The 25276-nt window shown below is 41.1% G+C and overlaps 2 protein-coding genes across 8 annotated transcripts; one reads left to right on the top strand and one right to left on the bottom strand.

Moving 5' to 3' along the window:
* Nucleotides 1–596: 596 nt before the first annotated feature.
* ing5a (inhibitor of growth family, member 5a) lies at nt 597–11827 on the bottom strand. Of its 2 annotated transcripts, none has more exons than XM_034038224.3 (8): nt 11701–11827; nt 10202–10273; nt 9106–9272; nt 8094–8205; nt 5335–5425; nt 1993–2128; nt 1226–1287; nt 597–784 (listed from the first exon to the last, which is right to left on the bottom strand). In XM_034038224.3, the coding sequence occupies exons 2-8, from the start codon at nt 10227–10229 to the stop codon at nt 745–747; spliced, it is 636 nt and encodes a 211-aa protein (XP_033894115.1). In that variant the 5' UTR covers nt 10230–10273; nt 11701–11827; the 3' UTR covers nt 597–744. The 2 variants fall into 2 exon arrangements, with proteins under 2 accessions (XP_033894115.1, XP_033894113.1); XM_034038222.3 differs by having other exon boundaries at nt 11711–11825.
* On the top strand, nt 11029–24145 carry d2hgdh (D-2-hydroxyglutarate dehydrogenase). 6 transcript variants are annotated; one of them, XM_034038219.3, is made up of 10 exons: nt 11029–11049; nt 13386–13681; nt 14809–14866; nt 15816–15955; nt 18158–18351; nt 18728–18896; nt 20777–20920; nt 21382–21524; nt 22683–22848; nt 23590–24145. In XM_034038219.3, exons 2-10 carry the CDS (start codon nt 13393–13395, stop codon nt 23856–23858), a joined length of 1572 nt encoding a protein of 523 aa, XP_033894110.1. In that variant the 5' UTR covers nt 11029–11049; nt 13386–13392; the 3' UTR covers nt 23859–24145. The 6 variants fall into 6 exon arrangements, with proteins under 6 accessions (XP_033894110.1, XP_033894109.1, XP_033894108.1 ...); XM_034038218.3 differs by lacking the exon at nt 11029–11049 and adding an exon at nt 11384–11623; XM_034038217.3 differs by lacking the exon at nt 11029–11049 and adding an exon at nt 12017–12201.
* Nucleotides 24146–25276: the final 1131 nt, after the last annotated feature.

Raw genomic sequence — 25276 nt, forward strand, 5'->3', positions numbered from 1 at the left:
CCCTTTGCCGGTCTCACATTTAGAGGTTTATAAATATATGAATATCATGCCAAAAAACATTTTCATTTTAAAACAGATTTTTTTGGTAATAACAGGGCTATTTCCTATACTCGAGACTTTTTCACAAAAAAAGGCTCCCTGGGTCATTCAACTTCTTCAATGTGTTTGGTGTTCAGAGCTGATAGGTCACTGAATGGTCTACCATTGCACCCTCTGACACCCAACTTCCTGCCTTTTAGATAACAAGCTTATTGAAACAGAAAAACGACCAGTCCTGTTTGAGCACGGATCACAGTGATGATGCAATTAACCTCAGGAAGAGCATGTTGTGAAAAGGTTCCCAAGACGAAGCAGCTAAACAACTTATATTGCCGACAGAAATTCGGTCTTAAAATCAAAATCCATTTGCATGATGTGCTGTTCATTCAAAGCCATACAAAAAGAATGACCCTAGGTATGATTTAAAGAATCATTTCCTTTGCATTGGGAACTTTGAAGATGCTGCTTAGCCTGGAAATACATTTTCTGAAATAATGAACGGTTTGTTTTTTGTTCTGTGTTTATTCTTAAAATTCAATAAAAGAGACAGCGATCACTTTCAAGTCTGATTTAGAGCTGTTTATAAAACCTGTCTATATTCTGTCAGGTAAAGAGGAAATAATAAAGCAGATTAAATATTATCCTATTTTACTGTATAAACAAAAATATATTAAAAGTGTTGATTCTGGAAAACTAATCTGTGGCTCATTTTTTCTTTCTGTCCTGGATGCAGCGAGGACAATACCTGCAAACAAGAAGAAAAACACACATTTACAGAACAATCTGATGAGGATCGATGCATGTCCACATTGTTCATATTACATATTGTAGAGCCTTCACTAAATCTGGTGGTATCCTTGAATAAATATGTGCAAAAGAGCAAGCCCTCAGTGCAGTGCCACCTCTGCAGAAACCCATTTCAGGTGATAAAATGAGGTATCAGTGCCTCAAAGTCATTCAGCACTTATTCATCTACACCAATACTAGCGCCGTGATGTCGTCATCTCCCACTGATTTCTGCAGAGATCAATGGAGGTCTCAAACAGTAGTGTTGTGTCACATCACAATATTACGTCCCTCTAAACAGCAAAGACAAGGTATAGTAATAATTTATATACAGATACCGCTGTTCAAAGCATTTATACAATCTAATTATCAATTGACAAGCTGACTTCTTTGAACCTACCATTTTCCTTTTGGTTTTGTGGTGAGGTCAACACATGCAAAATGAAACCACTCAATTGGACACTGTTAGAGAAAGAAAATGAAGAAAGCCACACACATATTTAGAACCATTTTGTGCACACATATTCCCATGCTAATAAATGTACACACTCACAACCCCATACAATTTATTTGCAAATAATTTGTGTTACTCAGAACCAGGGCTCATATAAAACACTTTCAGACAGATCAAGACAGATGTGAAAGATAGTGTTAAAGCTAGGGCTGTGTTCGAAGGTTTGAAGGTTTGTTCGCTAGCCAGGACTTCGAAGGTAGTTTAAAACCTTCGCAGGTTCGTCAAGTTGCATTCACGCACTGTATTTATTTATTTATTTTTCTGTTAACAGAAAATGTTTGACAATGTGTGAATACTATAAAATCACACATTAAATGTCACTCACATGCAAAATTCGATCTTTTGATCTGTATAATGCATATTACATAAACAGAAGTTGTTGTATTAAAATCCGCTACCAAATCGTTATACGTAGTAACTCTATATGGCAACACTGCTGTGTATGGAGCAGGGTATAGTTTCCAAAGCACTGGGGCGGTACCTATAGGCATATTAAAAATTTTGAGTTGGGCATACAGACAGGAGGATGGACAGACCAAACAGACAACCTTCATACTGCCCAAATTCTGATACTATCAATAGTATATGCTAAATTATGTCTTTAGTAAATTTCATAACAATTAGATCAGCGATGTGGATTAAAAAATACTCACATCAGGGTTGTCGCAGCCAATCATCTCTCCGTATGACACCTGGTGGCACAGGCAGTAGGTTGGCTCATTGGGGTCGACTGGCATATCTAGCACGTCGGACGGATGCACTGCGAGAAGGGCTTCACCGTAGTCAGGGCTGGGGTGGGGTAAAGGACAAAGAAGTTGAAGGAACAGCGGGTAACAAACCCCTTAACTTGCATACAGCACTGTTAATGAAAGGGTGTCTGCTGCTGTGAAGAAGGATGCCATGATCTCCCAAGAGGGATTGCGTGTCCAAATGAAAATTCTGCAGCATTCCTAATTTTATCTCAATCCAGGGGTAGAACATTCCTAAAATCTTAACATGCCCGGTCGGGCACGTAGCTCTAAATTCGTGTGAAACTTCACTCTACCTTAAACTGTCCAGGTTTCTGCTGCTTGCGATTCCACACTGAGATGATTACTTGACTGCATGTCCTGCTGTGTGTCTTGTGCCAACAGTCTCAAACATCCAATGTTCCACTGCTGCATGTGGCTGAAATTCAGCAGGAAGTGGTCCATCTACGCTGATTCTCATGAGGTCATTCATGGGATTTGTTGAAAGGCGACAGTGCAGTGAGGTTTTAAATCTGTGCATCGCACTAAACGCTCTTTCACAGGCAAAGTGCTTGGAGACAGAGCCAACAGAATTTCAACTAACAGAAGAATATTTGTAATATTCTCTAGCTTGGTTCTGAGCAGGTAGCTATATACAGCAAGCACATTGCAAGTATTCTCCTTCATTTTATTTCCAGTTCATTTTAGGGCAATCCACTCACACTGGGCATGTTTTTCTTTTCCATCACTTAAATTTGCTCAAAGCGTCTAATTAGTTCTGAAACTTCATTATTTCCAAATGTTGCAAGAGCTTCTGCATCCATAATAGGCCATAGAGTAAAGTCAAAGACACTGAAACGTGATATTGGTTTCTGTTGTAGAACTTGAAAACTTCTTCCAATGCAGCCAATGGTTTCATTCAGAAGTTTTCCCAGCTCTTTTTTTTGATCATTCGCATTTCCAGACAGCTTTATACCCTTAAAACGTCTGCAGATGACGTCCAGGTAGATGCTGAAGCCCTTCTTGGCATATGCAAGCCTCTTCTAACACACGGCAAACCTCTGTTACGCAGCAGTCATCACTTTGAAACTTCTGACACCACTGTCATGTCCAAAATATCAAGCCAGTATGCAAAGTTTTCATAAAACGCACACTTCTGATCTCATTTAAATAGCCTTTAGTTTTTGGTGATTTGTCATGCCTTTTTTCCACTGCAGTGTTTTCCAGACGCACATCAATCAGTACAATATGTTCCAGCACAGCCAGTACTGCTTGTCGCTGGCCAACCAAACATCTAGTTTGTTTCAATGTGCCCTTTTGCGCCACACTCATCTCTAACAATGTGCTTATCTCCTTCAACTGTCGCCAAAGTTTTGGAGAATACTGATGGTTTTAACATGCCTTTGACTGTATCCTCAAATCTTCCTATCAAGTAAGTAGACTTAACTGCATCTGCAACAGCCAATTCAAGCTTATGTGCTATGCAGTGAATGCAAACGAGAAGGGGAATATCTTCTGTCATTCTTGGTGCACACCAGTTTTTCCCTGTTTACAGCAGCGCCGTCCATATTCAAACCCACTACTTTCTCCAGCCTTTTTTCCTCATTTAATTGTACATTTTCTAGAGCTTCGACATAGCCTCATATATACCTTTTGCATCAGCACTTTCTACATCTACTAAACCTGCTAACAAACATGAACAATATCTTCTAGCACATTACTCCCATCTGCCATTATACATAGAAACTGAGCTTCTTCCAAATGTGTTACTAATTCAAGCTTTAAGACTTCTGCTATGTAGTGAACAAACTCCTTGGCACATTTGTCATTTAAATAGTTCTGTCCACAAACAACTCAATTTTTCACTTGCAATGCACACAGTTTTTTTAATTTTGTAAATGTCAGTTCTTCTTTTGCGACGCAATACACAGTGTTAAACAACACAGTCATTTTCTACATTTGTTCTTCAGTCAGTCGAATCATAAGAACATAAGAAAGTTTACAAACGAGAGGGGGCCATTCAGCCCATCTTGCTCGTTTGGTTGTTAGTAGCTTATTGATACCAGAATCTCATCAAGCAGCTTCTTGAAGGATCCCAGGGTGTCAGCTTCAAAAACATTACTGGGGAGTTGGTTCCAGACCCTCACAATTCTCTGTGTAAAAAAGTGCCTCCTATTTTCTGTTCTGAATGCCCCTTTATCTAATCTCCATTTGTGACCCCTGGTCCTTGTTTCTTTTTTCAAGTCAAAAAAGTCCCCTGGGTTGACATTGTCTATACCTTTTAGGATTTTGAATGTTTGAATCAGATCACCGCGAATCATACATTTTTGAATTGGTGTAGCTTTAGGGTTCTCTTGTGTTATTTCTGCCTGAATGCACAAGCTGTGCTTTTTTGTTTTGTTGTGTGCTCTCACAGATGTCACTCAAACTGCATCACCCTGTACACCAGATTAAAAAAAAAATAGGAACTAGTTTGATCGGCTGTGTTCAGAAACCGATGACACATTTTGCAAATCACTGTACGTTCTTCACTGCATTCCAGCCACGTAAACTCTTCTAGCCATTCATTGTGAACAACACATTTGCTCTTTTTTCCTCCTCACTTGTTTTTCTCTTTCCTGAAGGTTCACTAATGCCAGATGTATTGTATGCTCTTTTTCAGTTTCTGTTTGAGCGCTATTAGAAAGCTCTTCAACACGTGGGTGACTCGTGGAAGGGCCAGGCAGTGAATATGCATCAAATAAGCATATATCCAGAAAGCATACTATCAAGAAAATGATGTGTTGGGAAAAATTAAATTAAATAAAAATTCCAAAATACTTCAATGACACAAAATACAATTATTATAAAATAAACTTTTAAGAATGCTTAAAACGTGCTCTATCTCTGATTAAACGCTTGCTATTTTCCTCCAGTTTTGGTAATCCATTGCAAATACAATCTGGTATCACTCCGACACCAGAACAGCTTAACCAGTAGTAGCTCAGGCATCACATTTTCTGCTGTGCATTCAAGGATGCTCAATTACACTTGTCAATATCGTGCACATGTTTCAAGTCCTGGCCCTTACAGACTTTGTGTCTTTTATCCTTTTGTGGGTGAGACTGTAATGTACAGTGATGGCACAGTATATCCTGCAGTGAACCGGACTGGTGAAACACCCTCTACAGTATCACATGATACATGGTGGTGGTCCTACAATCTTACTCACCTAATTTTCTCAAAATAAAGAAAGCTGATTTTAGCACACTAGTGCTTGATTTCTACCTGGGCTTTATCTTCTTCTTCGGAGATTCATCATCAGACCCTTTCCTGCCTCGACCTCTTGATCCCCTCTTCTCCTTAAGGCCTCGGACTTCTAGAAGAAAGCAAAGCACACGTGAGGCTGACTGACAGGAACACACAGTCATGACTGTCTGCATCAATCGGACAATCTGTAGGTCTGTGTGACAGTGTGTGATCAGGTTCATCCCTATGAGATGGACAGTGTGTGATCAGGTTCATCCCTATGAGAAGGACAGTGTGTGATCAGGTTCATCCCCATGAGAAGGACAGTGTGTAATCAGGTTCATCCCTATGAGAAGGACAGTGTGTGATCAGGTTCATCCCCATGAGAAGGACAGTGTGTAATCAGGTTCATCCCTATGAGAAGGACAGTGTGTGATCAGGTTCATCCTCATGAGAAGGACAGTGTGTGATCAGGTTCATCCCTATGAGAAGGACAGTGTGTGATCAGGTTCATCCCTATGAGAAGGACAGTGTGTGATCAGGTTCTTCCCTATGAGAAGGACAGTGTGTGATCAGGTTCATCCCTATGAGAAGGACAGTGTGTGATCAGGTTCATCCCTATGAGAAGGACAGTGTGTAATCAGGTTCATCCCTATGAGAAGGACAGTGTGTGATCAGGTTCATCCCTATGAGAAGGACAGTGTGTAATCAGGTTCATCCCTATGAGAAGGACAGTGTGTGATCAGGTTCATCCCCATGAGAAGGACAGTGTGTAATCAGGTTCATCCCTATGAGAAGGACAGTGTGTGATCAGGTTCATCCTCATGAGAAGGACAGTGTGTAATCAGGTTCATCCCTATGAGAAGGACAGTGTGTGATCAGGTTCATCCTCATGAGAAGGACAGTGTGTGATCAGGTTCATCCCTATGAGAAGGACAGTGTGTGATCAGGTTCATCCCTATGAGAAGGACAGTGTGTGCGTATCACCAATGCAGCAGTTTTGAAAACCCCTGGTGTATTACAACCCCTCCAGAATAGGATCAGAATTTTAAAAATATAAATGAGAGCTGGTGTCTCATATTGTGTGATACTTCCTAAAACATTTCAGGTATTTGGTGTCTTAAATGCCCCACCTTCAATTAAGTCCTATTCATGAGGCGTATACCCAATTTTTGAGGTTAAACGTTCTGCATAAACTGGATAACACTGGATTCAATAAAGTGGTTGAACATCAATGGGACACGGGAGATGCCCTTTTTGTTCTGTGGTAAGTAACAACCCACCCCAAACATTTTAACACTGGATTTATTTTTTTACGTAAATTGAATGTTATTGCAAAAAGAAAACACCACAAAAACACACAACCATATGGCACACGTGTAACATAGCCTAAACAACTGTGTTGCTTCTGCTGCTACAGACAGCACCTGTAGAACTCCTCTTTTTTTTCCCTATGGACACTCTTCCTTAAATGCGCTTTACTTGCTCTTATCTGCCCCCTATTTTACTGCATTTTATCCTGTACTTTAGAGTACTGTAATCTGTCAAGTGTTATTTAATCTGTAGTATTTTATATTTAATTATATCCTGATGTAACTATCACTGACACTGTTATCTGCTCAGTTACTGAATCGTATTTTGTCATACTTGTACTTGCTAGAACCAAAGTCATTGTATTTATCTTGCTCTTAATTGTATTATTACTTGTACTGTGATTCTTGAAATGTATTTTTGTTTACGACTGTAAGTCGCCCTGGACAAGGGCGTCTGCTAAGAAATAAATAATAATAATAATAATAATAATAATAATAATAATAATAATACTGAAGCCTATGCACCGCATGGGGAAAAATAAGCAGGTGCTCAGAACCTTCTTATACTGTCTATATCCGTTCACATAGCGTTGCTATTGTAAAAAAATATAGTTGCATAACTAGAAGAGAGTTTTTTAATGGAAGGCTAGGTGGTTTATTTTATTAAACTGTCTGCATACAACTAGCCATGTGCAAAACTCAGTACGTTCCTAATAGAACTTTCTTTTTTTTTTTTTTTTTTAAACCTAGTTTGTCTCTCTTAATGGCAGATTCACCACACAAGTAAAGAAAACAAATGCTTCCAGGCAACAATAGTACAGTAATTCTGTTTTGTTATTAGTGGCACTTTCTTTTATAAAAGTAAATGTTCCCGAATTGACATTAATGTTTTAATAACAAAACAATATACTGTATGTATTTTATAGGAAAACAACATCATTTATTAATCTACAAATTACAATAGATGTATTTTTATACTCCTGTTTGTTCTGGGCACCCACCAGAAATGTAAAAACTCTGCGTGTATACTGTCTAGTTTTTTTTTTCTTCTAAACTCAGTGACTTAGATTGGCTGTTACCATGCTGCTCAAGTATACATTTGATAAATTACACAAATTTTAAATATTTTATTTATTCGGCCGATAATCACGATTATCATGATAATTTACAGACGATAATCGATAGCTGAAAATGTCATTATCGTCCAACCCATGGCTCCATCCCTCAGCAGGCACACTAGCTCCAGGGAGGGAAGAAGCTGGTATGCTGTTAAAACTAACTTCAGTAATGGAAACAATCTGGTAAGCAAGCAGTGTACGGTGAGTCAGGCTGAGTGGACATCCACTTAGGAATAACATTTTCATGTGAAATTGCACTTGGTGTTGGAACACTGCAGTGCTGAAGTGGTTATTTTTCCTGCGAGTATGTGTGGTTTCATTAGTTTGTGTTTTTTGTGGACTGCAGTTCCCCACCGCACACACTTACTCTTTATGCCTCTCCCTTCTGGGCTCTCGTAGCCGCTCACTTCCAGCTTCTCCTTCAGGTCTGCTTCAAAGCGGGCCAGGTCTGCATCCAGCCTGCGGATGTGCTTATCCACCTGAGCAAGGAGACACAGCACAGTCACAGCGAGCACAGGGACCAGGACAAACACTATCGCTGGACAACTCTGCACTGAAAGCATACAGGCTTCAAGCCCCACACACTGCTAAGTGCTGCTGTTCACTCGATTTGCTAAATAAAAGAGCTACTGTTTTGGAAGATAAGCTGTACACTTGGATTCTTATATATATATTCAGTTTCTGTCTGCAATATGATACAGACCATTCCTGCAAAAGAAATGACTCGTATATTGAGCAACACTAATTTTCTTTCAGGAAAAAATCCTAGTTTTTGTTATTATATGAAAACGTATCTATGGCCACTTTGTTTATTGCAAAAACACAACAATGGCAGGGATTTATCAAAAATAATGCTTTGTCTTTACCTGAAATACACACAAGATTTTTTTAAACCATAACTACTCTATTGCATTCTTTGTTGTGTAGTTAATTCACAAGGGAAAAGTAAGGCCTTTTACTTTAATACAGCGATACATATAATGGCTTTGATAACGTTTTGAAAATATCAGAATGAATATCTAAATCTTGAAGAAATATCTGAACATGAAAATTCCATGCACTAATGATTACCAGCCTCAAACTATTCCTTCTGATCTGTGCAGTCTTAGACATGAATGCACCTGCAATCAGCCTTCTATCTGTCTCTCAGATATGATCTACCATCTTACTATCCCATTAGCATGACAGCTTTATCAGCTACATAAGGGACTGGGCATTTATACAGGAATATGTGCTGCATGTAGCAGGTGCTTCCATGTTTAGCCCATATGACCACTTTAATTTTACTCCAGAAGTTGCACCAATAATAGGAATCCAATCACGGGGATATGGATAAACAGATGGAAGTTAGCTACCCCAAAGTACTTTAAGCCTCTCACCATTTCATAGGTCTGCATGGCCAGCTGTACTTTGTCATCGCTGTACTCCTTACACTTGCTGTAGGCAGTCTGGATTTTCTCCAGGTGTTCCACTCTCTGTTCTGAGGGCAGGTTCCTCACATTGGCTATGTACTCTGCAGCTAGCTTGTCGATTTCTACTTTCTTTTCTAAAGACGAGACAGGAGAGAGGGGAGTTATGTTACAGTATTGTCTGAAGAGGATGCAGCACATTTCTCTTTAATGCAGGTCAAGACAAGGGGTAGAATTATTTTCCAAGCATAAGTTGAGGACTGAACTGAACACCCAGGACACATTGCAGGATTTCAGGTGCAAGGCTACGGGACACCCTAGCAGGTGTGCTGGGAATCATGCTTTCAACTGAAGTACTTGATAAGCCCTACATTTTTGTGTCAGTTGCGACTTAAATAGGAGTTATCATGCTATTTGGAAAGGTTTGTAACCTTAACATAACTTTATGAAGACAGAACCCACTTATCCTGCCACATCACTTTTGTCATTCGTTCACCGTGTTGCAGGTATTAAGGCCCTAGCTGGGGTCAAAAAAGCACTCAAACATCCACCAAGTGGGGCACAAATGCACAAATGCACAGGGCAGCAGTGTGGAGTAGTGGTTAGGGCTCTGGACTCTTGACCGGAGGGTTGTGGGTTCAATCCCCAGTAGGGGACACTGCTGTTGTACCCTTGAGCAAGGTACTTTACCTAGATTGCTCCAGTAAAACCCAACTGTATAAATGGGTAATTGTATGTAAAAAATAATGTGTAATGTATAATGTGATATATTGTAACAATTGTAAGTCGCCCTGGATAAGGGCGTCTGCTAAGAAATAAATAATAATAATAATAATAATAACATGGAACACATGAAGGAAGTTAACTTACAACACTCAGTCAATGTAAAAACAAAAGCCATCAACAGCAAAACAATAAGGGACCATAGTGAATGATGTTATGAGAGGCAATAACATTTTAAATACTTGTAAATATATACATTTCATATAGAACAAATGCACAAATTAGTAATTCTAAATGAGCAACACTGTAAATGGATCCCCCAGTACCATCCACCTGCACAAACCTTCAGTTCTGTGGTCTAAATCACGCATCAGCTGGAAGTTCCTCTGGAGTTCGCAAGGCAGATTTTCAATGCCTATGAGAAAGGCAAGGCATCAGGCACACTGGGTCAATACATCAGAAATACCCTGCATTTCACTTTTCATGGTCATTTGCATTCAACTTTCAAAGACTTCCTTTTGGCACTAAGGTCAGTTTATTAAAACAAAAAGTGGAAAGCATATTACTTTTACATACTACAAATGCTCCTTATATTTTTTACAGTTGCTCCCCAGTAAAGTATGGCCGGATTGACTTAGAAATCTATGGTGTGAGCAGGACAAATACACAGCCACCTGGCTCTGTGTATGGGACAGTTTGCTATTGAAGCAGAAGGGGTCATAAAGCAAGCTATACTGAGCCCTTGAAACATAAGGAACACCCAAGCAACTTTTTCTGGTCATTTATAAATCTATTTGTTGTAGGTGCTTTTTAAAGGAAATCGTAGTGGACTGGTGAAAACTTCCCCCCCTACATAGACAGTTGCTGGGGAGAAAAACAGAATCGGCAATCAAAAGGTTAAGTGTCGGTTGTGACTTAAAACAAACTACCACGCGTGTAAGACATAGTGTGAGAAACAGATTGCTGATCACAAATATTGTAAAAATGTTAGTCTCGTTCATTTTTAAATATATAATCAAAAGGGTTTTACACAACGCAATATTGAAAGTTACTGTAATGACTGTAACCCATCCCCTTTAATTGGCGCTAGATATTACCCGGGAGAGGTGACCGAGTAAGCCTGAAAAACATAACACACAGATTCTCTGCCATGTCACTGCTTGTTTAATAAACACAAGACTTCCACATATGGTAAGCAAAATGTTTTACTCCAGGCGTTGTTGCCTGTTAAAAGCGTGTGTGCTTGTTATTTATTTCGACCACATTTCCCTCACAGCACGACTGGCTGACAGCGCGCACCAGCCGTGTGACGCACTTTTAATCAAAAAGCCCGCTCGAGATCAGAGGAAAAGCCTGCTGTGGGTCCGTTTCATTTGTTTTTTTAAATTTCCCAAACATTCCACAATACAATTCAAATAATCACTCCCTCGTATATTATTATGCATTTTACATGTACTCCCATTTTAGTATAAGCTGTACTTAATAAGTGAATTACTGTACAACAAACTTCCGCCTACACCTCGATCGTTTCCTGTTTGTCTGTGGCGCTCCGTCTGCTTACATTTTCAGTGCAGCTCAGCAACATTATTAATACAAGTCGGGTTCTAAACAGAAACTTTGCAACCACTTGATTTCCTAACTTGTGACCAGCTTAAGACTGAAATCCCTTTTTGTTATTGATAAAGACTGAAATCCCTTTTTGTTATTGATAAACCCGTAGCGCTGAAGTATGTACTAAACACGCATGACAGACACTCAACACACGGTAAGTATTTCAGTTACTAACAAACTGCATGTATAAATCCCAATTATTTAGCCGAATTAACGCACACAAACAAATACCGTTAATCACTGTCCAGGTAGTGCTCTAGATACATCGCTGTCGCCATTTTTCAGTTTTTAATAGTAGTATATGTTTTATTCCGTCTCGCGTAAAAACGCACTACGTCGGTATCTAATTACATATTCATAACCCTCTTTGCTCCGATTGGTTTGAATTGCAGAGGAACCAGACAGGAGCTCTGATAGGACGGTGCACCAGTAAGGGGTGGGGCACAATGATGAATTTTCGTTAGTCAAAGAATAACAGAATAAATACATAAATAAATAAAGTTGAATAATGTATTATCCAGTCGCATCTAATATAATAAACTCCAGTCACTTTCTAAAAGAGACTGCGATATAGTTTATTTCTGTCGGCTTAAAATAAATACACGGTACATCCCCGTGGTACCTGCCCCTTTAAGAAGCAGTGTACAATTTCCAGGTTATACATATTAATGACGCGCCGAGTGAGTCTGATATAGTCGGGTTTGTTGTGTCCAAAGTCATACAGTGTGACAGGTAAGAGATATCGATAGCGTAAACAATTAGCAATAATCTATTTTATTAGTCTTCCTGACGACCTTGTCATGGTCTGCAAGTTAGCACGGTTCGGGAGGAAAAATAAAGACTAGCAGATCAAATCTCTCGCTTGTGGCATTTCAGAAAGTTGCACGTAATCTTGCATTTTTTGTCCAGTTTCACTCTAAAGAGGTCGACCAGTTCTTGCTGTAAACACAGTCAACAAACATTACAAACATAACTAGCTACCAACAACAATATTCCAACTCAGTCCGAGCTCTTAGCATTCCATTCCATACGTGTTATAAATGCATGCATGTGCACAGAAGGACTGTAAAATAATTTGATCGTGTACAGAATTGGAGCAAAAGCAACATTGTGCAATAATATAATTATAGATAAGGAGTAGGGAACCCTGCTATGCATGTCTCCCTCTTCTGGTTGGAGGCCCCTCGTCTACATTCTCACAATAATAATAGTCACGCAATAGGCGTACAGTGTTAACGTTTTATTGATGCTTTCCTGAGCTACAGCATCCTTCGGATGAGACGTAAAACCGAGGTCCTATTGTAAGTGACTCTGCAGAAGTTGTTGACGCGTAGTTCACCCCTGGTCTCTGTAAGTTGCTTTGGATATAAGCTTCTGCTAAGTGACTCATTCATAATGTTCATCAGCTATAACCTCCCATTGTTGCGGGTATAGTGGCAGGAGCTTTAGTTTGTCATATAAGAGTGGCAAGAAGGAGGCTTTAAGGGTGGAGGTAGTTTTCTTCCCTGCAGCTGAAACATGGAGGATGTAAACACACTTCTGTTGAAGTGCAGTATTCAGTTTGTTTGGGGCTAGATTGAGACCATTGACCATTTCACTGGTGACCTAATGCAAGGACTCCTGAGGTGAAAGGCTTTAGTAGCTAACCAATTAGTCCTGTCAGCTACCCTGCACACAATGCTTTTTTTATTAAGAAAGTGTTTTTATTTTAGTGTTTTTCCAATAATAAGAACAAATAATAATGACAATAACTTTCTCCAAACAGTTTAAACGCTGAGCTGTTTATACGTATTTGCCTCAGTGAGTCACTGTACAGTGCAAGTCAGATGATTTCATATTTGTAAACGTTTTAATACTGAAGCTTAATCTTTTAGGAAATTAAAATGAAACTAATATCCCAACTCTGTACACGCTAGGGTTACCATGACGACAGTGTTCTATGGTAGCAGAGCATGGGGCCTGTTTCACCGGGCCTCCTCCTCCTCCTCCTCTCGAGTGTGGACCCACCCCCCTTTTGTTGGGCTGAGTCCAGGCAGAGGCCTCTCCCGCCCCCCTCCCTGCCGAGCGGCCCACTCCGGAGTGCGCAGGCTCCCCTTCGCCACGCTGTCCCAGCAGGACCGAGACTTCTTCCAGACGCTGCTGCCTGGCAGGGCCCTCACTGACCCCGAGGTGCTGGAGGCCAGCAATGTGGACTGGCTCAAGTCCGTACGAGGTATGGGTCACCCCAGCTCAAGGGGACCTAGAGTCAAGGGCTTGCATCAGTTCATTATATTTTATTGGAAAGCCTTTGAAACAAGCTTTAAAATGAACAGTATTTCTCTCTGGGACAACTCCACATGGAAAAGTGATGGCAACCCCTATAAAGGTAACCCATAGTCACAGCAAAGTGTTATAAAGCCCAGTGAAAGCATAGGTGTAAAGTCCCAGAGAGGTTTGATAAAGCATATTTAAAAAAATAAACCTTGGCAAACTTTGGTATAAATGCATATAGACTGAACACCAGTAAATATGGCAGCAAAAATTCGCCAAAACACCAAGCACAGGCCGAAGGTGCTAGCAGTTAGGTACTTCTATATACATTCAATAACCTTGGTGATCTACGCACCTGCACTATACTTACTATCTGTTAGACACCAGTGTTTAAGGCGCAGTATATTCAAATGCTTAATATAGCCATGGGAAAGCATGAAGAATCTACAAAATGACCATGCAGATTTACTGTGGTAAACTTTTATAAAGCAAAGGTCATCAAAATGGCAGCTTTTCCCATCTCCAGACACATTGTCACCATGTAGGGCTGCAGGAGCACCACAGCTTCTTGCGTAGAGCAACGCGTAGGGGTGCGGAGGAGTTTGAAATGCACTTAATTACACTGAGCAACTTCCAGTAAACAGGAAAATGAAATAAACAGTAAATAAATACATTTAAACTTTATTGTATATTGTCTCTAAGAATCTCAAGGCTTGCCTCAGCAATACAGTGAAAGAACCCAGCATGAGAACCATTGAAGTGAGACGAATCCTAGCATCACAGTGCACACAGTCCCAATGTCACCTGCCTGACACATTCTTTCATATTATACTGTACCACAGGGCTGCTGTGCAGTGCTGCAGTTGAACAGTACCCTCTCCTCTGTGTATTCTCTAGTTGAACAGTACCCTCTCCTCTGTGTATTCTCTAGTTGAACAGTACCCTCTCCTCTGTGTATTCTCTTGTTGAACAGTACCCTCTCCTCTATGTATTCTCTAGTTGAACAGTACCTTCTCCTCTGTGTATTCTCTAGTTGAACAGTACCTTCTCCTCTGTGTATTCTCTTGTTGAACAGTACTTTCTCCTCAGGTTCTAGTGAGTTGCTGCTCAGGCCTCGGACCACAGAGGAAGTGTCTCAGATTCTCAGGTAGCTACCAGGGGAACAAGCAAACACACACACAGACACAGACAGACAGACAAACACACACACACACACACACGCACAGTGAAGAATCTCATCAAACAGCCGCACAGGAATTCACAAGGCCAACTAACTGCCGTGTAATCAGATTTTTTTTAATTTTATTATTTTTTTATTTTTCTATGAAATACAAAAGTTAAAAAAAAAATGTATTTGATAAAAGTATATGAATGATGAAAACAAAGCCAGAATGTAAATGAAAGGTACAAACTGTCAGGGCTGCTGAACTAGCTTGAGCTTTAAACTAACTGATTTGTGTAAGAAATATCCGAGTTCAGATTCACACTGTTCCAGTCATCACATTCAGGTGACTTTTTAAATTTACAATTGTATTATGTTCAAGATTACAGACTATAATCTATATTATAGTTGGACTATACTAAAATGTGTTTGTGTGTGTCTCTCTCTGTCTGCTTGTGTCTCTGCACATCTGTATATCTTTGTGTGTGTGTCTCTGTGTTTGTTTCTGTGTGTCTCTGTGTTGTCACGTCTTTCTGTCTGCGTCTCTGTGAGTGTTGTGTGTGTCACTGTCTCTGTGTGTCTCTGTTGTGTCACGTCTTTCTGTCTGCGTCTCTGTGTGTCACTGTGTTTGTGTTGTCACGTCTTTCTGTCTGCGCCTCTGAGTGTTGTGTGTGTCACTGTCTCTGTCTGTGTTTCTGTGTGTCTCTGTTGTGTCACGTCTTTCTGTCTGCGTCTCTGAGTGTTGTGTGTGTCACTGTACCTCTGTGTTGTGTCACATCTTTCTGTCTGCATCTCTCTGTGTGTGTCACTCTCTCTGTGTTTCTGTGACTGTGTGTGTTTCTGTGTTGTGTCACGTCTTTCTGTCTGCATCTCTCTGTGTGTGTCACTCTCTCTGTGTTTCTGTGACTGTGTGTGTGTGTCTGTGTTTGTGCAGGTACTGCAATGCGCGGGGGCTGGCAGTAACCCCGCAGGGGGGAAACACAGGACTGGTGGGGGGTAGCGTCCCAGTCTTCGATGAGATCATCCTGTCCACAGCGCTGCTCAACCAGGTCCTGAGCTTCGACGTTGTGTCTGGTGAGCCCCGGGACTACTAACACAGGCAGTTCTTCCCCATAGCCAGCCAACGCGATATTCATACCTTCTACATCAGTGTCCGCAAGAGCCTTCAGTCTGGCCCGATGAGCGTCAGCTGTCCTTCATACAAAAGCTGAAATTGCAGATAACAAGCAATATTTATTGACCACACGCCATAATACAGGAACAAATGATCATTGCACTTTATCTGGTAATAATCCTTCTCCTTCCTTGTCTACAACTCACTCTGTATGCAAGCTACACTCAAATCAATAAACTTTAGTGTGTATTCACACTCTGTATGCACATTCCATAACCCAACGGTGAATATTATTTGACAGTTTACTATTATTATTATTAAACTAAAAATAATGACTCCTCTCCTGTAACTTTTACTCTGCCTCCGCTGTCTAACTGGGCTAAACACTGTTAGTGTGGTTACCTAGGGAACCACAGTTACACTTTTTCATTTAAACATGCACAGCGAGAGACATACAAACAAAACAACAAACAGCCACAGAAAATTAGACAAACTATTCTAGCCCAGTAAATTAGCTGAACAAATCTTTTATTTGGGTTTTAAAAAAAAAACCTGTTTGACACGAGTAAGAAAAGCACCTCCGGCACGCCTCAAAGATGGCACGTTAAATCTGCACTTGAGTTTATGTTCCCTCGGTTTACTGTCATGCCATGTCTTTGAGTTTGAAACTTTTCATTTACATATAAACACATTGGAGTTAGAACATGCTGGCACATATTTAGACACAGTGCTACATTTACATGTAAACACATTGGAGTTAGAACATGCTGACACATATTTAGACACAGTGCTACATTTTTAAATCAGGTGCTTAAGATGCTTTATGCAACATAAATAGAGTGATTAATAATTGACATGCTTTCATTAGTTAGCTTGAATGCTTGCTGTGCAGTCATTTTCTGAAAAAAGAAGGTGGACTGTCAGTTTCAGGCAATAACAAAGGAAAATTAGATGTCCATTCATTTCTTATGAATGTAACTTATAATTTTAATTTCATAGTTTAAATAAAATTAAGATGAATAGCATTAGAGGGCTTTGTATTTATTTCTTGCAAGATATTGTTGGAATATTTTCAGAAAATATCAGGACAAATACATTTGCTTTCATGATTTGCGGTTCGCACATCATGAGCATCCTGTGGCCCCCCAAGGTAATTAAAACTCAAAGTATCCTTCTAGAAAACTACTTGAGTAAAAGTACAAAAGTATCATATCTTAAAACTACTCAAGTGTCAGAAGTAAAAAGTAACCATCCTTAAATTCTAAATCCGCCTGAAAAAAAACAAAAAAAACGATGAAATCGAAATACAACTGAGAGGTAAGTGATGAGGGTATTTATAGTGCTAACAATCTTAATTAGCTAATGTGTAAATTGAATGATTCAATTTGGTGACGCGGAAATTGGTGTCTGACCCTCCTCCTGAACTTTAGTTAAGAACTTCATTGAGTAAAAGTACAAGTATCCCAAAAATAAAGTACAGATCCTGAAAACAAATACTTAAGTAGTGTAACAAAGTATTTCTACTTTGTTACTTTCCACCCCCTCTCAATACAGAATCACAGTTGCAGAAGGGACAGAAAAAACAGCTGCACAATAAACAGTTAAGAATTCAATATTGATGGTAACAGTGATATCTTAATAAAATGGGCTGGTTCAATTTCTGGTTTTACAGTTTCAGTTGAACAGTAAAGCCCAGGTATCTGTGTGGTCCAGTGGTTAAAGAAACAGGCTTGTAACCAGGAGGTCCCCGGTTCAAATCCCATCTGTGTGTCTCTGTGCTGCTCAGATCTGTATTGTAATGCCGTCTGTGTCTCTGTGCTGCTCAGATCTGTATTGTAATGCCGTCTGTGTGTCTCTGTGCTGCTCAGATCTGTATTGTAATGCCGTCTGTGTGTCTCTGTGCTGCTCAGATCTGTATTGTAATGCCATCTGTGTGTCTCCGTGCTGCTCAGATCTGTATTGTAATGCCGTCTGTGTGTCTCCGTGCTGCTCAGATCTGTATTGTAATGCCGTCTGTGTGTCTCTGTGCTGCTCAGATCTGTATTGTAATTCCGTCTGTGTGTCTCTGTGCTGCTCAGATCTGTATTGTAATTCTGTATGTGTGTCTCCATGCTGCTCAGACCTGTATTGCAATGCCGTCTGTGTGTCTCTGTGCTGCTCAGGAATCCTGACCTGCCAGGCTGGCTGTGTGCTGGAGGCTCTCAGCTCCTTTGTGGGAGAGCAGGACTTTGTCATGCCTCTGGACCTCGGGGCAAAGGGCAGCTGCCACATCGGGGGCAACGTGGCCACCAACGCAGGAGGGCTGAGACTACTGAGATATGGACCACTGAGAGGAACCGTGCTGGGGCTGGAAGTGGTGAGGAGAGCGAGCGAGAGCGAGCGAGAGAGAGCGAGAGAGAGAGGGGAGACTTCTTATCTAATTGAAGTTAAACTTGTTGATGTCAGTCCATCCCATTAAACTTCCATTTTACACATATGAAGAGAACCACTTCCCCAGTAATGAAAAAAATTGGCCTGTTTGTAGTCTTAAGTTGATTCTCGTTAGAGTGATTGGTTTAGAACTGTATCTTATTGGTGTTGCAGGATTTCAGTTAAAGTAGTCATCTAAACTTTTAGAAATGCACTGGAATCATTCTGTTTATTTCATGTATGTTCTACAGTGTTGTAGTGAAAGTTTGAGTCTTAGCTTTCCTGATTATTCCCGTGTTTCTTGCTCTCTGTGCCTGGGGCAGGTTCTGGCTGACGGCACAGTGCTGGACTCCCAAGCCCCCCTCAGGAAGGACAACACAGGCTACGATCTGAAGCAGCTGTTCATCGGCTCTGAGGGCACGCTGGGGGTCGTAACCGCAGTGTCCATCCTGTGTCCACGCAAACCCAGCGCCGTCAACCTGGCTTTCCTGGGTAAGCTGAGGGCCCGGCCTGAGAGTCACCACAAGATCGGGCTCTCCCTTCCTGTCTGGCTGTCAGTGTCTGAGTGGGTCTGGCTGGCTGTCAGTATCTGAATGTGTGTGTCTTTAGCAACTTTGCTATTTACAGTGCCTTGCATAAGTATTCACCCTCCTTGGACTTTTCCACATTTTGTAGTGTTACAACCTGGAATTAAAATTTATTTAATTAGGATTTTTACCATTTGATTTACACAACATACTTAACACTTTGAAGGTGCAAAATATTTTTTATTGTGACACAAAAGTTAATAAAAAAAAAAAAAAAAGACATTTGTTGGTTGCATAAGTATTCACCCCCGAGTCAATACTTGGTAGAAGCACCTTTGGCAGCAATTACAGCTGTGAGTCTTTTTGGGTAGGTCTCTAACAGCTTTGCACATCTGGATCCTGCAATTTTTGCCCATTCTTCTTGGCAAAATTGCTCAAGCTCTGTCAAGTTGGATGGGGACCGTTGGTGAACAGCAATTTTCAAGTCTTGCCACAGATTCTCAATCGGATTGATGTCTGGGCTTTGACTGGGCCATTCTAAGACATTCAGGTTCTTGTTTTTAAACCACTCCAATGTAACTTTGGCTGTGTGTTTAGGGTCATTGTCCTGCTGGAAGGTGAACCTCTGCTCCAGTCCCAGGTCTCTTGCAGACTGAAACAGGTTTTCCTCTAGAATTTCCCTGTATTTGACTCCATCCATCTTGCCCTCAATCCTGACCAGTTTCCCAGTCCCTGCCGATGAAAAGCATCCCCATAACATGATGCTGCCACTACCATGCTTCACCGTGGGGATGGTGTTCTCAGGGTGATGAGCAGTGTTAGCTTTGCACCACACATAGCGTTTTGCGCTAAGGCCAAAAAGTTCAATTTTGATCTCATCAGACCAGAGAACCTTTTTCCACATGTTTGCTGTGTCTCCCACATGCCTTTTGGCAAAATCCAAATGGGATTTGATATGTTTTTTTTTCAGCAATGGCTTTCTTCTCGCCACTCTTCCATAAAGCCCAGCTTTGTGGAGCGTCCGGGTTATAGTTGTCCCATGGACAGTTTCTCCCATCTCAGCTGTGGATCTCTCCAGCTCCTTCAGAGTTACCATTGGCCTCTTGGTTGCTTCTCTGACTAATGCCCTCCTTACCTGGTCACTGAGTTTTGGTGGACAGCCTTCTCTAGGCAGAGTCGCGGTTGTGCCATATTCTTTCCATTTTTTAATAATGGATTTAACGGTGCTCTGGGGGATGTTCAAAGTTTGGGATATTTTTTTATAACCCAACCCTGATTGGTGCTTCTCCAGAACTTTATCCCGGACTTGTTTTGATAGCTCCTTGGTCTTCATGATGCTGTTTGTTTAGATATGCTCTCTAACAAACTCTGGGGCCTTCCAGAAACAGGTTTATTTAATCTGAGATCATGTGACACTTTAATTGCACACATTCAACTAATTATGTGACTCCTGAAGGCAATTGGTTGCACCAGAGCTTATTTAGGGGTGTCAAAGCAAAGGGGGTGAATACTTATGCAATCAAGACTTTTCAGTTTTTTATTTGTAAATAATTTTATAAAATATGTAGATTTTTTTCCCCACTTCGACATTATGGACTATTTTGTGTAGATCAGTGACAAAAAATCCTAATTAAATCAATTTTAATTCCAGGTTGTAACACTACAAAATGTGGAAAAGTCCAAGGGGGGTGAATACTTATGCAAGGCACTGTATGTGTGTCAGTGACAGTGTGTGTGTGTCTTCTGTGACTGTCAGTGTGTTTCTCTGTCTATGTGTGTTTGTGTCTCTGTCTGTGTGGTTTGCTCTCAAAGCCCCCTTCTGCTTTGCCTCTCTCTTACCTGCAGGGTGCGCCACTTTCCCACAAGTCCTTGAGACCTTCCAGCTCTGTAGAGGCATGCTGGGAGAGGTCCTCTCTGCCTTTGAGTTTCTGGACAGTGCCTGTATGAAGCTGGTCCAGGATCACCTCAAACTGACCAATCCCATTAAAGGTAAATTGATACGGAGATCTTTTAAGCCACTTCTCGTCATTACCAAGTGTGATTATAACGGTGCTGCTACTTTCAGGGTTTCATGTTCTGGACTACTCCTCAGCCCCAGTGTTCAAAATGTAGGGGGATTGGGTTCAGTAGCTTGGTAACATTTGTTGGTTCAGTGAAAATATGGGTTCCCCATTGATCTCAGTCCTCCTTATTGGGCGTTGCAGCAGTGAAGCAACTTTCAAATAAGAGTAAAAATTGGGGGTGAAACTGATGAAAGAAGTGATCCAAAAAAATATTTGGGATATTTTATTAGACAGATTCTAATATGAGATGCTCTGTCCACTGAGAGCCATAGTAAATGAACCCTGCTTAGCTCAGTACCTTGCATGTTAAAGCTTGTGAGGTGTTTGTCACTGGTTCTGGTGTGCTTTCCCTGCTGATCCTAAAGAGGGCGCTGTCTCCTCTGGCAGAGAGCCCGTTTTACATTCTGATCGAGACTTCGGGATCCAGCGCTGCCCACGACGAGGAGAAACTGCACCGCTTCCTGCAGGAGGTCATGACCTCTTCCCTGGTGGCTGATGGGACTGTGGCAACGGAAGACAGCAAGATCAAGGTAACAGCTCTCCTCTCTTCTGCTTCGTTGTTTTTCCATTCTGGTTTGTTTCTCGGTTTGAAATCTCCCCCTACCTGCTACTGTTTATTCAGCCTGTCCTACGAACAAAAAGTAAGAAACTACAATTAACACCAAAAACGGTCTCCATAGAGCTCTCAGAATCACGTCTGACTTCCAAGTGCATCTGGTACACCAGGGTGTAACCATTAACCTGCCCCCCCTGTAACACTTGAGTGGATGTAAGCAATACTACATTTTTTCCATATGTTCTCTTTATGGATATATTTCTTATATCCAACAGGGGGCCAGGTTAATGGTTACTCTGGTATACCAGATGTACTTGGAGGTTAGACATGATTCCTAGAGCTCTGTTGAGACCACAGGGGTGCTTTAAAAGTCACCAGGATGTGGTGACAGAAACAGAAAATGATACAAAGTGAATCTTAACAAGAATCTAATACATTAAGATAACTGGTCTTTCACGCCCATACCAGGTTTCTCTTTAAGATAATAAATAAGGTGTGCTTTCAATTAGCATGCATATCTAAGAATGAGTTGGAAATACACACTGCTAAGATTACAAAGGAATAAAGCTGAAACAGCTGCAGCTCTACACAGTCACACCTCAGGACATTGCTGTTATACACTGCTACATTTCTTCCTCAGTCACTTCGCTCACTCATTACCTTGGTGGTTGTAAAGAATGGGCAAGCATGTTGAAGTGCAGGGCTGCAGGTATGTCCTGTTGGTCCGAATCTCTTCCCTACACAGCTGTGAGTTTGTCCCACGTATAGCCGTCCACATTTCGTGCAGCAGAGGCGCTGACATTTGTACTGCCATACCAAAGCATTAAACTGACCATCAGAATTGATTAGAATGGTTAGTATTGCCAATGTCAGTGTGGACTTCACAAGCATCACTTGCTGGATGTTCCCCTTGTGGAGAGCCCAGATGTAGAACTTGTTTACACACACGAACCCCACTTCATTTACAAGTACTCACACAATCAAAAACAACATAGTAAGGGTGTGCCGAAACTCAAATGTTTCCAGTAATTACTTTTAAGAAATTTGAAGTTGTTTGTTATTGATTAAATGGAGTAGAATATGTTAATGACTCAGATTACACGTTGCCCAGTGACGGCTCTGTTTCTGGCAGGCTCTGTGGGCTCTGAGAGAGCGCATCACAGAGGCCCTGACTCACGATGGCTGTGTGTACAAGTATGACCTGTCCCTGCCAGTGCAGCACATCTACCAGCTGGTGGAGGACATGCAGGAGCACCTGGGCACACGGGCCAAGAACGTGGTGGGCTACGGACATCTCGGTGAGCCCCTGGGAAACGTGCATGAGGAAAGGACTGGTTCAATGATATGCCTTTATAACAGAGAGCCTTTTTATTTTTACATGAAACTCACAGGGATTAAGGAATAGGTGCAAATTATTAAATTGCCAGTTTTCAATATTGGGAGTAATGTTAGGGTAGGGATAGGAAATCACTTGCTTGTATATACGCTGTGCTAACAACTGTCTGAGTGATCTTGTGAATCTGCTGAAGTTGTATCTGTACTGACAGAAAATACATTAAACAGACAGCCTCCTATTGCAGTAAAACAAATTCATTATTTATTGAAATATATCTGCCGAAGTCATAGGTTTCTAGGTATAAATCAGTATTTTTGGGAGGTGCAATCGTACATTTGACAGCGGCTTTTGTAAAACAGTAACAGTAAATATTGGTTATAACATATAGACATTGATAAAGACTTCATCCATAACTCTGAAACACTCCATAGTGCTGACATTTAGAAATACTAAAAGAAAGTGACTTTATAAATTGATAAAAGACCTCGTCATCATTATGATAATTGTTATGAAGTTTAATAATACTGCTATATGATAAAGATGAATGGTAATTGTAAGCATGATTACAGTGTTATTAAACCTTGATCACTGGAATGATAGCAATGCGGAATTTGCTGTATAGTGTTCGGCCCTTTTAAATGTGGCGGATGTGATCTTTTCAACACTGAACAGTTGAATACTGTGGAGTGGTTTGTCTTTCCAGGAGATGGGAACCTGCATCTCAACATCACCTCCCCCTCTCACGACCCCGCCCTCCTCGCTGCCATCGAGCCCTACGTGTACGAGTGGACCGCACGGCATCATGGGAGTATCAGTGCCGAGCACGGCCTGGGGCTGAAGAAGAGGAACTACGTTCACTTCAGCAAGCCAGCCCCCGCCCTGAGACTCATGTGGCAAATCAAGAGCCTGCTGGACCCCAGGGGAATCCTCAACCCCTACAAGACACTGCCAGACCGAGCCAGCACCGACTGAGCCGAGACGGGGAGCATTCACCAGCACAGACTGAGCCGGGACAGGGGGCGAGTTCACTAGCCTCTCCTGCCTTTCACCTCTGGAGGCCTGGGGTTCAGTACGGCTGCTCAGGCACAAGGAATGGGAGTTTGGTCAGTGGCATCAACCTGGCCCCTGGTGGACACCAGCTTTGTTTTCATTTTTGTTTTTTACCCTGCACTAGAAAAAGTTAAAGAATATATTTATATTGAAATTGTGTCATTTAGGTGCCCATAATACACAAATAAATCAAGACTTGCATAACAAAATGATACCGGTACGTATTATTTGTTGACAAATTGCACTTGCGTTTTAACCTTTTATTGATTTGAATGAAGGGCTAATAGTTCACGCAAATCTAAAAATATATCAATTCGCGTATTAAGAAGAGCTACAACAATTTCATCCCAAACTCTACTTTTACCAGCGGAGTTTTGAAACCTTCCAATTTTCATGTTAAAATGTGCTCTTTATCTCTGAACACTACAAGGTATGAGAATGGCCCTTAAAATATACTTGTAGAAACACTGAGGTGTCTCCACCATTGAAAAACTTAAGATAATTAGTTTAGTGATTAAAATGATGCTAGTACTGTATTGGTATATGTGGCAATGTGCCCCGCCCCTGTGTGCTTATTATGTGTTGTATGTTGCGTGTGTTAATGTTGGTGTATAGATTGGTACACGGGATATAAACGGGTCTGTGTTTCACGTGTATTTAAAAAGTGTAGATTTGTATTTAGGCACGAGGAGAGCACAAATCACTTCACGTGCTGGTTAAAAGTAATATGTGAGCACGGGGTTGCACGGAATTAATTCACGTGCTGGGATTCAAGTGAATAATTAATTAGTAATTGAATCCCAGCACAACAGTATATATAGAGACACATAGCTCTCACTCGGGGTTGGGTGTTCGGTGAGTGGAGAACGGGAGAGAGAGAAGGAGTAACGTAAATATAAGTGAATAATAAGTGTAATCTGCTCACCGTGTTTGTCTGTGTAGTACGTTTTGTTCGTCTATTTATTTTGGCGTATAGTGCCGTGTCCTGTGTTTTTGTCTGTTCCAACCTTTTATTTTCTGTTCTGTTTATTAAATGCTGAGCGAAAGCATTCCCTCAGCTTAACCAAACCCCAAATCTCTGTCTGTTTATTTCCTGGCTCTGGTCTGACGCCACCCACTCCGGCCATCTTTGTGACAGTATAATATTATATCTGTGATAAATTCAGGAGATTGAGATGTTTTTCTTTATATTTAGTTGTCTCAGTCAGACATTGACATAACGGAGGATTGCGCCAGTGACAGGGAGGGACAGGAAGATGCTGATGTGGAGGAGTGTGCCAGTGACAGGGAGGGACAGGAAGATGTTGACGTGAGTGTGACAGGGAGGGACAGGAAGATGC

This window comes from Acipenser ruthenus, chromosome 17 (assembly GCF_902713425.1).
Source record: "Acipenser ruthenus chromosome 17, fAciRut3.2 maternal haplotype, whole genome shotgun sequence".
NCBI lineage: Eukaryota > Metazoa > Chordata > Actinopteri > Acipenseriformes > Acipenseridae > Acipenser > Acipenser ruthenus.

What these genes read in the sequence shown, in the direction of transcription:
- ing5a (XM_034038222.3), bottom strand. Translation starts at nt 11,747, where the DNA reads ATGGCGACAGCGATGTATCTAGAGCACTACCTGGACA. An exon ending in TCTAGAGCACTACCTGGACA is followed by an intron (nt 10,274 to 11,710) that starts GTGATTAACGGT and finishes CCTTTCTCATAG; the next exon opens with GCATTGAAAATCTGCCTTGC. An exon ending in TTGGCTGCGACAACCCTGAT is followed by an intron (nt 1,288 to 1,992) that starts GTGAGTATTTTT and finishes TTTCTCTAACAG; the next exon opens with TGTCCAATTGAGTGGTTTCA.
- d2hgdh (XM_034038219.3), top strand. Translation starts at nt 13,393, where the DNA reads ATGACGACAGTGTTCTATGGTAGCAGAGCATGGGGCCTGTTTCACCGG. An exon ending in CCGTGCTGGGGCTGGAAGTG is followed by an intron (nt 18,352 to 18,727) that starts GTGAGGAGAGCG and finishes TGCCTGGGGCAG; the next exon opens with GTTCTGGCTGACGGCACAGT. An exon ending in CGGAAGACAGCAAGATCAAG is followed by an intron (nt 21,525 to 22,682) that starts GTAACAGCTCTC and finishes TGTTTCTGGCAG; the next exon opens with GCTCTGTGGGCTCTGAGAGA.